At 35.5% G+C, this 12,372-nt stretch overlaps 1 protein-coding gene across 2 annotated transcripts in view; it reads right to left on the bottom strand.

The window, feature by feature from the left end:
• HIBCH (3-hydroxyisobutyryl-CoA hydrolase) overlaps positions 1-12,372 on the bottom strand; it is a 90,889-nt gene that overhangs the window by 53,048 nt on the left and 25,469 nt on the right. For both annotated transcript variants that reach the window (XM_060106438.1, XM_060106439.1), the window contains exons 5-6: positions 12,055-12,135; positions 7,663-7,715 (exon numbers count right to left, since the gene is read on the bottom strand). In XM_060106438.1, coding sequence (XP_059962421.1) covers positions 7,663-7,715; positions 12,055-12,135 — 134 coding nt within the window. The remainder of the gene's footprint in view (positions 1-7,662; positions 7,716-12,054; positions 12,136-12,372) is intronic.

The raw sequence follows: 12,372 nt of genomic DNA, 5'->3' as shown, positions 1-12,372 counted from the left end.
AATAAAGGGCTCTATCTAATAAGACAGACAAGGGATGAGATGGAGTTAAACAGCATAGGAACATTTGTTAGAGGGTAATCCATTGTGTATTGAAAAATAGAACCCAATGCTTACCTATGAAAAAGGCTCACTGAGAAACTAAATAACCCTAAAAATCTATTATGAGAAATTGTGCAACTAAAAGCAACCCCTAATAAAGCAGAAGGAAATCTAAGTAGAGATAATCCCATGGGGGAAAGGGAGGCACCTACCCTTCTCTATCAAGAAAAAGATCTCCATCCAGGCTTGGAGAAATGCCAACAGTGACACAAATGAAAATGAATGCACATAAGTACATATTCTGAACACTTAGAAATCCAAGGGAAATTTCTTCTCTATTCTTCCTTTCACAGATCCTGCCGTGTTATTAATCTTCAGTCTTAAAGGAGGCTCTTATTTTTTGGCCATGCCACGGGATCTTAGTTCCCTGACCAGGGATCTAACCTGGACCCTGGCAGTGAAAGCACCGAGTCCTAACCACTGTACCACCAGGGAATTCCCCATATCCTTTTTTGTCTGATTATTCTTCCTCTCTTAATATATTTTATTGCTTTCTCCACAACACAACTTTGCCTGTCAGTATAGTCCTTTTATTTTTAGTTCCCAGGGCAACTGCACTGCAGTACCTTGCTTTAGTCTCTGACTGATCATCCTTTTGGGTTTTTATAAAGGTTTTTTGATGTGGACCTTTTTTTGTGTGTGTGGTACGCGGGCCTCTCACTGTTGTGGCCTTTCCCGCTGCAGAGCACAGGCTCCGGACGCGCAGGCTCAGCGGCCATGGCTCACAGGCCTATCCGCTCCACGGCATGTGGGATCTTCCTGGACTGGGGCACGAACCTATGTCTCCTGCTTCAGCAGGCGGATTCTCAACCACTGCGCCACCAGGGAAGCCCAATGTGGGCCATTTTTAAAGTCTTCATTGAATTTGTTGCAATATTGCTTCTGTTTTATGTTTTGGTTTTTTGACCGGGTGGCATGTGGGATCTTAGCTCCCTGACCAGGGATCAAACCCGCACCCCCTGCACTGGAAGGCAAATTCTTAATCACTAGACTGCTAGGGAAGTCCCTGACTGATTATCCTTTATCTTTGTACATTTGCTTCAGGTCTAGTTTCATCACAGTTAACAACTGGCTGCTTCCACCCTAAACCGACAAAGGACAAATAAGAATCAGAGTTCAATGCATACCGGTCTCATATTCATGTATCTGAAATCAAGTAACCTTGATCTACACAAGCAGCCTTAGCAATAAGAATGTCTACCGTTCTTATTAGACAAAAACGCTGTAAGGAAAGAAAATTACAGGACAATATTCCTGATAAACACAGATGGAAAAATCCTTAACAAAATATCAGGAAACTAAATTCAACAATACATTAAAAGGATCATATACCATGATCAAGTAGGATTTACTCCTGAGATGCAAGAATGGTTCAACATATGTGAAATCAACGTGATGCACCACATTAACAAAATGAAGGATAAAAATCATATGACCATCTCAATAGATGCAGAAAAAGCATTTGATGAAATTCAACATTCTTTTATGATAAAAACCCTCAACAAATTAGGTATAGATGGAATGTACCTCAACATAATAAAGTCCATATATGACAAGCCCACAGCTAACATCATACTCAACAGTGAAAAGCTGAATGCTTTTCCTCTATGATCAGGAATAAGACAAGGATGCCCACTCTCACCACTTTTATTCACCACAGAAAGTCCTAGCCAGAGCAATTCGGCAAGAAGAATAAATAAAAGGATCTAAATCAGAAAGGAAGTAAAAATATCTGAAGATGACATGATATTATATATAGGAAACCCTAAAGATGCCATAAAAAATGTTAAAACTAGTAAACAAATTCAGTAAAGTTGCAGGATACAAAATTAATACACAAAAATCAGTTGTGTTTCTGTACACAAATAACTTTCAGAGAGAGAAATTAAGAAAACGATCCCATTTACAATTGGATCAAAAAGAATAAAATACCTAAGAATAAATTTAACCAAGGAGGTGAAAGAGCTATACACTCACAACTCTAAGACATTGATGAAAGAAACTGAAGAAGACACATATTATGGAAAGATATTCTGTGCTCACTGATCGGATGAATATTGTTTAAATGTCCATACTACCCAAAGCAATCTACAAACTCAATGTAATCTCTGTCAAAATTTCAATGGCATTTTTCACAGATACAGAATAATCAAGACCTCAAATAGCCAAAGAAACCTTGAGAAAGAAAAACAAAGCTGGAAGCATCACACTTCCTGACTCCAAATCATATTATAAAGCTACAGTCATCAAAACACTATGGTATTGGCATAAAAACAGACACACAGACCAGTGGAACCAAAAAAATAATAATAATAATAGAGAGAGAGAGAGAATGCACCCCAAAATAAAACCACACAATATGGTCAATTAATTTTCAACAAAGGAGTCAAGAATATACAATGGGGAAAGGACTATCTCTTCAATAAATGGTGTTGGGAAAACCAGATATCCACATGGAAAAAAATGAAACTAGACCTCACTCTATACACAAAAATCAGCTCAAAATGGATTAGACTTGAATGTAAGACCTGAAATCATAAAACTCCTAGAAGAAAACATAAGGAATAAGCTCCTTCATACTGGTCTTGGCAAAGATTTGGGGGATTGACACCAAACGCAAAGGCAAAAAAGCAAAAATAAACGTGAACTGCATCAGATAGAAGCTTCTACACAGCAAAGGAAATCATCAACAAATGAAAAGGCAACCTATGACATGGGAGAAAATATGTGCAAACCATATAACTGATCAGGGGTTAATATCCAAAATACACTCAGCCCTCCATACCCGCAGATTTAACCAACTGTGAATTCAAAATATTGAGAAAAAAACTCCAGAAAGTTCCGAAAAGATTTGAATTTTGCTGTGCAACAGCAACTATTTACATTGTATTTTCACAGCATTTACACAGTATAAGTAACCTAGAGATGATTTAAAGTATATAGGAGGATATGCATAGGTTATATGCAAATACTACATCATTTTGTAGTAATTCTTCTCATAAGAACATGTCTCAGTGACATTAATTGTAGCTAAACTCAATCTGATTCAGTAGCTCCCATTTAACTGAGCACTAGTCAGTTTTCCACATGGCTGGTTTGTGTCCCAAAAAGTCTTTTGGAGATTGTATATGCTCACTGTTTCCAATCCAGTTCCCACTCCTTCTCTATTCATTAGAGTATACCCCTTCTAAAGTATGCCTTAAAACTTTTAATTTTCCATTACATTGATCACAAAACCCTTTTTTTGCTTGCAGCATTTTTAGGACACTTTGAGAAACACAAAAACAATACCATATTGTAAACATATTCTGAGTTGGCTTGGGGGAGCTAATTTTGTTTCTACTGTAAAATGCATTGGTGGGAAGAGAAAAGGGAGGAAGGGAGAGAGGAAAGGACAAAGAAAGGGAAAAAGGAAAAGGAAAGAAACTTAAAAGTTTTAAAAATCCAATTCAGTTGGGAGGGAAATGTAGGCAGTACTACACATACAGAATAAAAATAAGATTTTTTTCTGTTCTGTATCTACTTAAAATTAATTTTAACTTTTAAAGCAAATTTGCCTTTCCATTATATATTAACTTGAGAAAATATGACTAGATTTCTAAAATAAAGGGTAAAGGAAACTAAAATTCTTCCTTCTTAGGAAACAATGAATTATTCTTTCAAATTGCTATTCAAATAATTTTTCATCTCTTTCAAAAACATCGTAATGACATAATCTTACATACTTTTAATTAACCAAGTGGAGAACCACTCAGAAACATTTTTATTTTACTGTATATCAAAATATCAAGTAAACATTTGAATTTCTGAAATCTGAAACATAATAGAATTTAGTCATCCCCTCTACAAAGTGCTGTGTTACTCTTCATGGTACACAACAAGAGACAGTAAAACTGTCATTTTCATTGCTGGAAAAATATTTTTTTCTATAGGAAAAAAGAAAAAATAAAATTACATAAAAATCAAGCTCTATGGCGCCATCTTTTGGATTGTTCAAGTTTTCTTATAATTCTTTCTTACAAGAAACAATTCATTGATCAGAATCAAGATCAAGACAGAGACAAAACTATTTGGCTACCTTTTCGTAAGCTATATTTGCCCTATCTTAGTCTCATACTTTTATATTAGGATTTAAAATGTATCCATAAAACAATTACCTATAATACTAAAATTCTACTAAAAATTCTGAAAATAAAGTCCTTTTGAATTAACTGCAAGTTCTCAACACTTTATGGCAGTGGTTCCTAAAGTGAGGCACCCCCACTATCACGAGCATCATCGACATCAACTGGGAACTTTTAGAAATGCAAATTCTTAGACCACACTTCAAACTGACTAAACTGGAACTGGGGGGGTGAGAGGAGTCAGCCTTTTTTTTTTTTTAAGTCCATCTTTATTTATTTTTTTTTATAATATTTTATTTTGGGCTGCTTTGGGTCTTTGTTGCTGCGCGTGGGCTTTCTCTAGTTGCAGCGAGTGAGAGCTACTCTTCATTGTGGTGTGCAGGGTTCTCATTGAAGTGTCTTCTCTTGTTGTGGAGCATGGGTTCTAGGCACACGGGCTTCAGTAGTTGCAGCACGTGGGCTCAGCAGTTGTGGCACGTGAGCTGTAGAGCACACAGGCTTCAGTAGTTGTGGCGCGTGGGCTCTAGAGAGCAGGCTCCATAGTTGTGGCGCACGGGCTTAGTTGCTCTGCGGCATGTGGGATCTTCCCGGACCAGGGATCAAACCCGTGTCCCCAGCATTAGCAAGCGGATTCTTAACCACTGCACCACCAGGGAAGTCCCGAGTCTGCCTTTTAACAAGCTCTTGGATTCTGATACAAACTAACCTGTGAGAACCACTGCCTTCCAGCCCTTGGATTTTGATATGAGCTAACCTGTGAGAACCACTGCCTTTTTGAAAAAGGTCCACAGCTAACACTGAACTACACACTAGCTGGGAATTGCTAGTAGTTCAGCAGTTCCTAACCTTAGTTTCACATTGGGATTATAAGGGAGCTTTAAAAATACCCGAGTCCTGCTCCAATATGTGATTAATGGTTCGGGAGGTAAGTAAAGCCCGGGCACCAGGACTTCTGAAAGATTCTCAAGTGATTCTAAAATGCAGCCAAGGTTGAGAGCCAAAGATCTAGAGGATTACATTTTCAAAAGCTAGAGTTCACTGAGTCTTATATTAAGCAACGTTTGTAAATGAGACATGAAAAGTTAGCCTTCAAAACCAAGATACATATAAAATCCCATTACAAGAAAGAAGGGGCTTCCCTGGTGGCGCAGCAGTTGAGAGTCTGCCTGCCGATGCAGGGGACAAGGGTTCGTGCCCTGGTCTGGGAAGATCCCACATGCCGCGGAGTGGCTGGGCCTGTGAGCCATGGCCGCTGAGCCTGCGCGTCTGGAGCCTGTGCTCCGCAACGGGAGAGGCCACAACAGTGAGAGGCCCGCGTACGGCAAAAAAAAAAAAAAAAAAAAAAAAAAAGAATAAATGCCAAATTTGTAGTAACGATTGAATGCACTGAGTCAATGAAGGAAAAAAAATCACATGTAATCATAGTGGTATTTAAGACTGTTAAAAAAATATAGGGTAGAACTTTCCGTCTTTAAAGATGCATTAGATGTAGAGTACATATGGGGCATTGTAGGTGGCAGACCTGACAGAAGACAAGACACAGGTTTTGTCTTTTTTTAGGGGCAGGGCTGACAATATGTAAAAGAACCTTTCTCACTGAGGGGCTCCTCCTCTGAACCAGAGGTCACTGCAAAAGACTTAACTATTTTCTCAGTTTTTCCAAGCATGGTATATAACTGGTACCATTCTAGAATCACAGGGCAGAAATATGAATGCAGTTAATTCATGACATACAATCGATGTCTTGGGCACTAGTTCCCACTTAACAGGACTCAATCACTTGGAGGACTTATTAAAACACATACTACTGGGCTCCACCGTTCGAGTTTGACTAATGTTTGTTCTCATCATTTTTATCCTTGTCCTTTTTTGGTGAGACCTTCTCAAGTTTGTCCTCCACAGACAAGTTCATCTGTAGTATGAAATTCAACTCCTTCTTATCTATGACCTTCAAAGTGCAATGTCAGGTTCTGCTATTGCATTTTAGTTTCCAGTCATCCTTCCTATGTTGCCTGTTCCCCCTTGTAACCTGCTGCCCTTTCATCTAAGTTTGTTGTCTGCTTATGGGCTGTCTTTCCTATTTCATTGGAACCACATCATTTTACATGTTATTAAGCATGCCCAATGTTTTTTTGTTTGTTTTCATTTTTTTCTGGTTCCTTTCACATTCACAGGGGGCTCTTCCTTCAAAGCTTCAGATTATGTTCCTTCCTTTTGTTCTGCAGAATTTTTTCAGGGAGCTCTTATTTTTCCCATCTTAGCACTTCATTGACAAAGAGAGCACAATCAACTCACGCTCAGTACCTGCCACAAGCTGAGAGGTATAGAGTGCCCTTGATCCTGCTCCTAACGACAGGTTAATGGAAGCCCTTTCCCAAAACGACGTGCAGGACCTAAGCAGTTCTGATGGATAGGGTGTGTGGGATTAACAGATACAAACTATTATGTGCAGAATGGATAAACAACAAGGTCCTACTGTATAGCACAGGGAACTGTATTCAATATCCTGTCATAAACTGTAAGGGAAAAGAATATGAAAAAGAATGTATATATATGTATAACTGAATCACTTCACTGTATAGCAGAAATTAACACAATATTGTAAATCAACTATACTTCAATAAAACAAATTCAAAAAGAAAGATCTAAGCAATTCCAAGTACCCAAGAGACTTCATCTAGTGTGTGGTTTTCCTAAAAAGAGGGGGACATCTCCCAGTGACTAAATGTTTGTAATACTTAACAAGTTCAGTCTTTGAAATTCCACCCTAGCAGCTTCCTACTACCTTCTTCAATCCTACCTTTTCCTGCCATGAAGACCTATCTGACCTCTCACTTCTTTAAAGGCTTGTCTTTTGTTGTAGCCAGTGCCACACATTAGAACACTTTTTCTGTAATTATTTCACGTTCTCTCCAACTCCCTATAAAATTATTCAAAGCCAATAAAATCTAAAATTTATTTCTTTTGCATCTGTGCTATTACAAAGATTTGTCAACTGATAGAAATGCACTTTCAGAGAACTTCAAAAAATATCCAAACACTTTCACTAAGGTGAGATTTTGTGCAGTAGATATAACTTAGGAATCACATCTCCACTATTCAGAGTCTAAAAAACCCTCAGCATTCCAGTTTCTTTTCTGAAGCTGTTGAAAGCAATCAGTTTACTTATAAGTAGAAAAAGGGCTCTACATAAGAAAAAAAATAATCAATTTTGTTAGTTAAGAAAGCTTACTAATTCAAGAAGCTGAAATACCATAGAACATAATTAAGAACGTATTTTTTGGGGTGAAGCAAATATTATATCCCAAACCTGCAAAGCTCCAAACATGATTTGTTTCAACTTCTATTGTATTACATTCATTGTCTCACTTCTGTTTAATAATTAAGTTATTTTTAATATAGCTCACATAACAATGATAAGAGTAAACAGTCTACTTACCCCACCCATTGTAATTCCATGAATAAGTGCAATATATGGTTTCTGGCAAGAATCTAAAAGAAACAGAGCTGTAATTAGTTATAATGCTTAAAATACATTTTATTTTTCCAAAAATCACATGTTACATGAACTCTGAGTATTTTCCCTAAGAAATTTTTGCAAGAAATATCAAAGTAGACTAAACATATGGCTTATAAAATATGTTCTTTTTAAAACATCAGTCCATACACAATCCTGATCTATTCATTATTATGAAAAACTCAACACCTCAATTTGAAACAAATGAAAGCCTATATAACTCAGCTATTGAGAAGAACAATATTTGCCTTATAAGCCACTGATGTTTATGTAACACAGGTGTATTTTAAAGAACATAATTTGTCTTCTATACATCTAAAGAAGTATCTGGATACAAAGAGAAGTGCAGCATACAGGAAAAAGCAAGGACTGGGAGTTAAAAGACCCAAATTTTAGTCTCAGCTTTGTCATTAACTGGCAATTCAACTATATTTAATATATATACTGGCATTAGATACTTATATACTGGCAATTCAATATATATATATATGTGTATACACATACATGCATGTAAGTTATACATATATATGCCTATCATACATGTGTATATCATGTATATAATACATAGATAAGTTTCCCTCTCTATTAAATGGCGAGACTTGCCTCAAAAGTTCCTTCCAGCTCAAAAATCCTGTAAACTTTTACTCTGTTCCTTTCCCTCTGAAGAGGAAGTTGCGCACAACATAATATAAATCACTGTACTTCTATTACAGCTTGTTGCCAATGTAACTTACTTACCAAAGACCAATATAAAAGTGCAGTTTTGATCCATCTAGCAATTCTATAAATATTCCCCATCTGCCAAATGAGCCACTGAAGTACAATTCTAATTTAACATTCACAAGGACTTCCACAGCCCTCAATTTTTAACTATAATTCCCTAGAAACAGTGGAAACAAATATCTCTATTGATTGGAGTGGACATGCATACAAATATCCCATTTCAGCTACAGATACCTATATTTTAGATATGAAATATCAGAAGCTAATTGATGTAGGAACACAAGGCCAGAATCTGTCAAATTCCTTAATGACTAAAATATGTCATTACAATGTATAGAAATTATATCTGGAAGGCTTTCTCTCTGTATATTAACATTTTACTAAACTCTTCTCAAACTGCTTAGAGGTTTTCTCCCCTCTCCTTTTATTTAGTATAGAACTGCACTGTCTAATATAGTAGCCAATAGCCAAATGTAGTTATTTAGATTATAATTAATTACAATTAAACAAAGGTAAAATTCAGTTTACTGATCACAGTAGCCCCATTTCAAGTGCTCATTAGCCATGTGTGGCTAGTAGTGATCATATTGCACAGCACAGAAACAGAATACTTTTATCATTACAGAAAGTACTATTGGACAGCGCTGGTATGAATTTTTAGAATGAATAAAACATCCTAAGTAAAACCTGATCTGTAGAATTATAGACTCAAAGAAATGAGAGCTCTCCATTCAATGTGGCTCACTGAGTTAAACTGGGAAACAGCCTCGTCTCCCCACTTCTACCTCAAAGACAAAAATTCTAGAAAAAAATTTTGTTTTCAGTGTATATCCAAGTTCAAAGCCAAACAAGGGAAATCCTCAGGTGCCAGAAACAAATAAACTCAAAGCTAATAGCTGTGTGGAAGCTACAGCCAAAGATTATGAGTGTGTGTGTGTGTGTGTGTGCGCGCGCATGTGTGTGTGTGTGTGTGTGTGTGTGTGTGTATCTGTTCTGAGTCAGGAATAACATGGGCCACACATAACGTGCTATGAGTTAATACCTGCATAAAGCCTCACGGTAGGAAGAGCTATACGATTTGTAAAACATAGCTAGAAAAACTCTATCTGCTGATCCTAAAACTCAGTAAGCTCCTGCCCATGAGAGGAAGAGAAAAAGTCAGAAAAGTGGATGCTCAGGCACTGGACCACTACAACTGAACAAACAAAAGAAAATACCCCTAACAAATTTGGAATAGAAGTAACATCTGTAACTTGGTAAAAAGTGTCTATAAAATGATTATATACTGAAGAATGAAATTTTAAAAGCTTTCCCATGGACATCAGAAATAAGACATCACAATCATTCAGCATTATAATAGAGGTCCTAGCCAAAATATAACAAGAAAAGTCATAAGTATACAGACTGGAAAGAGATGAAAAAAATTATGCGTAGATGGTAGAATTACCAATGTAGAAAAGCCAAGAGAACCTAAAGAAACATCATTAGAACTGATAATAAATTTCAGCAGCGTTGCTGGATGTTAAGAACAAAATACTAAAATCAAAAGCATTTCTACATGCTAGAAATAGTCAATTAGAAAATGTAATAAGAAAAATTACTATTAAATGTAGTAACAAAAAAAAACTGTCTAAAAATAACACTTTAAAAATCTTTTTTTTTCTTTATGGAAAAAATTATAAAACATTATGAAAGGACATGAAAGTCAATCTGATGAAAATGTTCTAAAACTGATTAATGGCGATGACTGCATAAGCTTATTAAATATCAAAATAATTTTAAAATTCATTTGAATTTTTAAAAACCCCCCAAAAAAATTCATTTGAAAAATCAAAAGTCCAAGAGTAGCCAAGAAAATCTTGAAAGAAAACAAGGGGAACTTGTCCTACCAGAGAGAGACATATCTTAAAGCTATAATAATCTCGACACTGTAGTTTTACCATATGTACAGACAAATAGGCCAATGAACAAAGTTGCCCAGAAACAGACCTGGTCACATATAAGAACTTGATATATGATAGAAGTATCATTAAAACCAGTGAGGAAAACAAGGACTATTCAATCAAAGGCATTACAACTTCTGGCTTTCTAGCTGAAAAGTAAAAGTTAGATGATGTCACATGCAAAAAATTCCAAGCACTTCAAAGACTTAGAGTATAAAGAAACAAACTATTAAAAGAAAATATAAAAGAACATCTTAAAAACTTCCATGTTATTAAGCGTTTTTTAAATGCAAATAGCAGAAATCATAAAGGAAAAGAATGAATACATTTCATCTCAAACAAAAACTTGTATATACCAAAAGATAAAGTAGCAGACTGAGAGAAGTGTATTTATAATATATATGATCTACAAAAGTGAAGAATCAGAATACATAAAGACCTATAAAATCAGTAAGAAAAAGACAATCCAAAAGAAAGATAAACAAAGGATGAAACTGAAAAGAAAATCTAAATGATTAACATAAACACCTTCTACTTTACCTGTGTCCAATGAAGTACAAATTAAAACCACAATAAGATATCAAGCATACAAAGTTTAAAAACAAAAAATGATAGAAAGGACACGTAGAAAATAAAGTCTTATACTTTAGAGAAGAATTTGGAAACACAGTGAAGATACGTAAACTCTATGATCCATCCATTTGACTTCTATTATTTCTAGAAATTTTTGCACATGGGCACTAAGGGTGTACATATAAGGGTGTAACAATCTGTATTAGTAAAAAGCTGAAATAATCTAAAATAACCACTAATATAGAACAGATTAAGTAATATGGGGTAAGTGAATAATATAAGAACAGTTACATTCCATGTTATTAAAAACTTATGGAATGGTATACACAGTAAGAAAGTACTTATGCAAATTTCAAAAACACAAAGTAATACTATTTTTGTTCATAAATATGTAGTAAAAATATAAGGTACAGTCTAACTGGATGTGCTAAAAACTAATGACAATGGTTGCTTCTGAGGAGGGATACTGGTTGCTTCTGGAGAGAGAAAGAAATGGCACTGAAGCAAGCAATGAAGTAGACTGAACAGTAATTTAAAAACTCATAGTATTCTATTTAATTTAAATAAATTTCAAAACATCAAGCAAAAATAAAATGTAGTGGTCTATTCATTCTGGGCTGGTGGGTACACAAGTATTTATTATATTATTCCCTGTAATTTAACATTTGAAACACATGCCTGATAAATGTAACTACTGTGTCACTTCCAACAAAATCTGGAATGATAACTATAAAGAAATTTCATCCCAGAGTTCCTCAAGAATTCAGAAATGACACTTCATTTTATAGAGAAAACTAGCACCCAAGTTTTTTGTTTTCCAAGAAAGCCAACCATATGATCAGAATCCATGTTTCCATATTGATTATATGGCAAATAGTAGTTAAGTATACCCTATTTAATAATCAAGTATGAATTGTTCTGGAATGAGCAGTCAGACTACTTTAATCAAGTTTATTCCTGGCACAAAGTATATAAAAGATTAAACAAGAGTGTCTGTTGATTACATTTTAACAATTCATACTGTGCAGCTTATGTCTTGATTCAATTTTCAAAGCTCTCAGCAGAGCACACATACCAATAGCATTGTTCAGCATATATTCTTCTCTGAAGAAATCTTGAGCTATCTTCTGATTTGCCTTTCTAGCTTCTGAGATCACTACAATAAAAAAAGAAAAAAGGATTACAAATCAAAGAAAGTGTTTTCCAGTCAATATAGTCAAATAGAAAAATTTTAAATAATGTGATAGTAAGTACCAGGGGGAAAGTCTAGAATGGTTTGTTAAGGTTCTGAAGTCACCCATGCCACGGACACACTATAATTAGCCCCAAATCCATAGTCCAATGTCATAACTTCAAGGCAAAAATTCTTATTCAGAACTTCTTACAAAGTGTT

This window comes from Mesoplodon densirostris, chromosome 8 (genome assembly GCF_025265405.1).
Source record: "Mesoplodon densirostris isolate mMesDen1 chromosome 8, mMesDen1 primary haplotype, whole genome shotgun sequence".
Classification (NCBI taxonomy): domain Eukaryota; kingdom Metazoa; phylum Chordata; class Mammalia; order Artiodactyla; family Ziphiidae; genus Mesoplodon; species Mesoplodon densirostris.
Note: the sequence above shows the minus strand (reverse complement) of the source record. Positions and strands in the feature narration are given on the sequence as shown.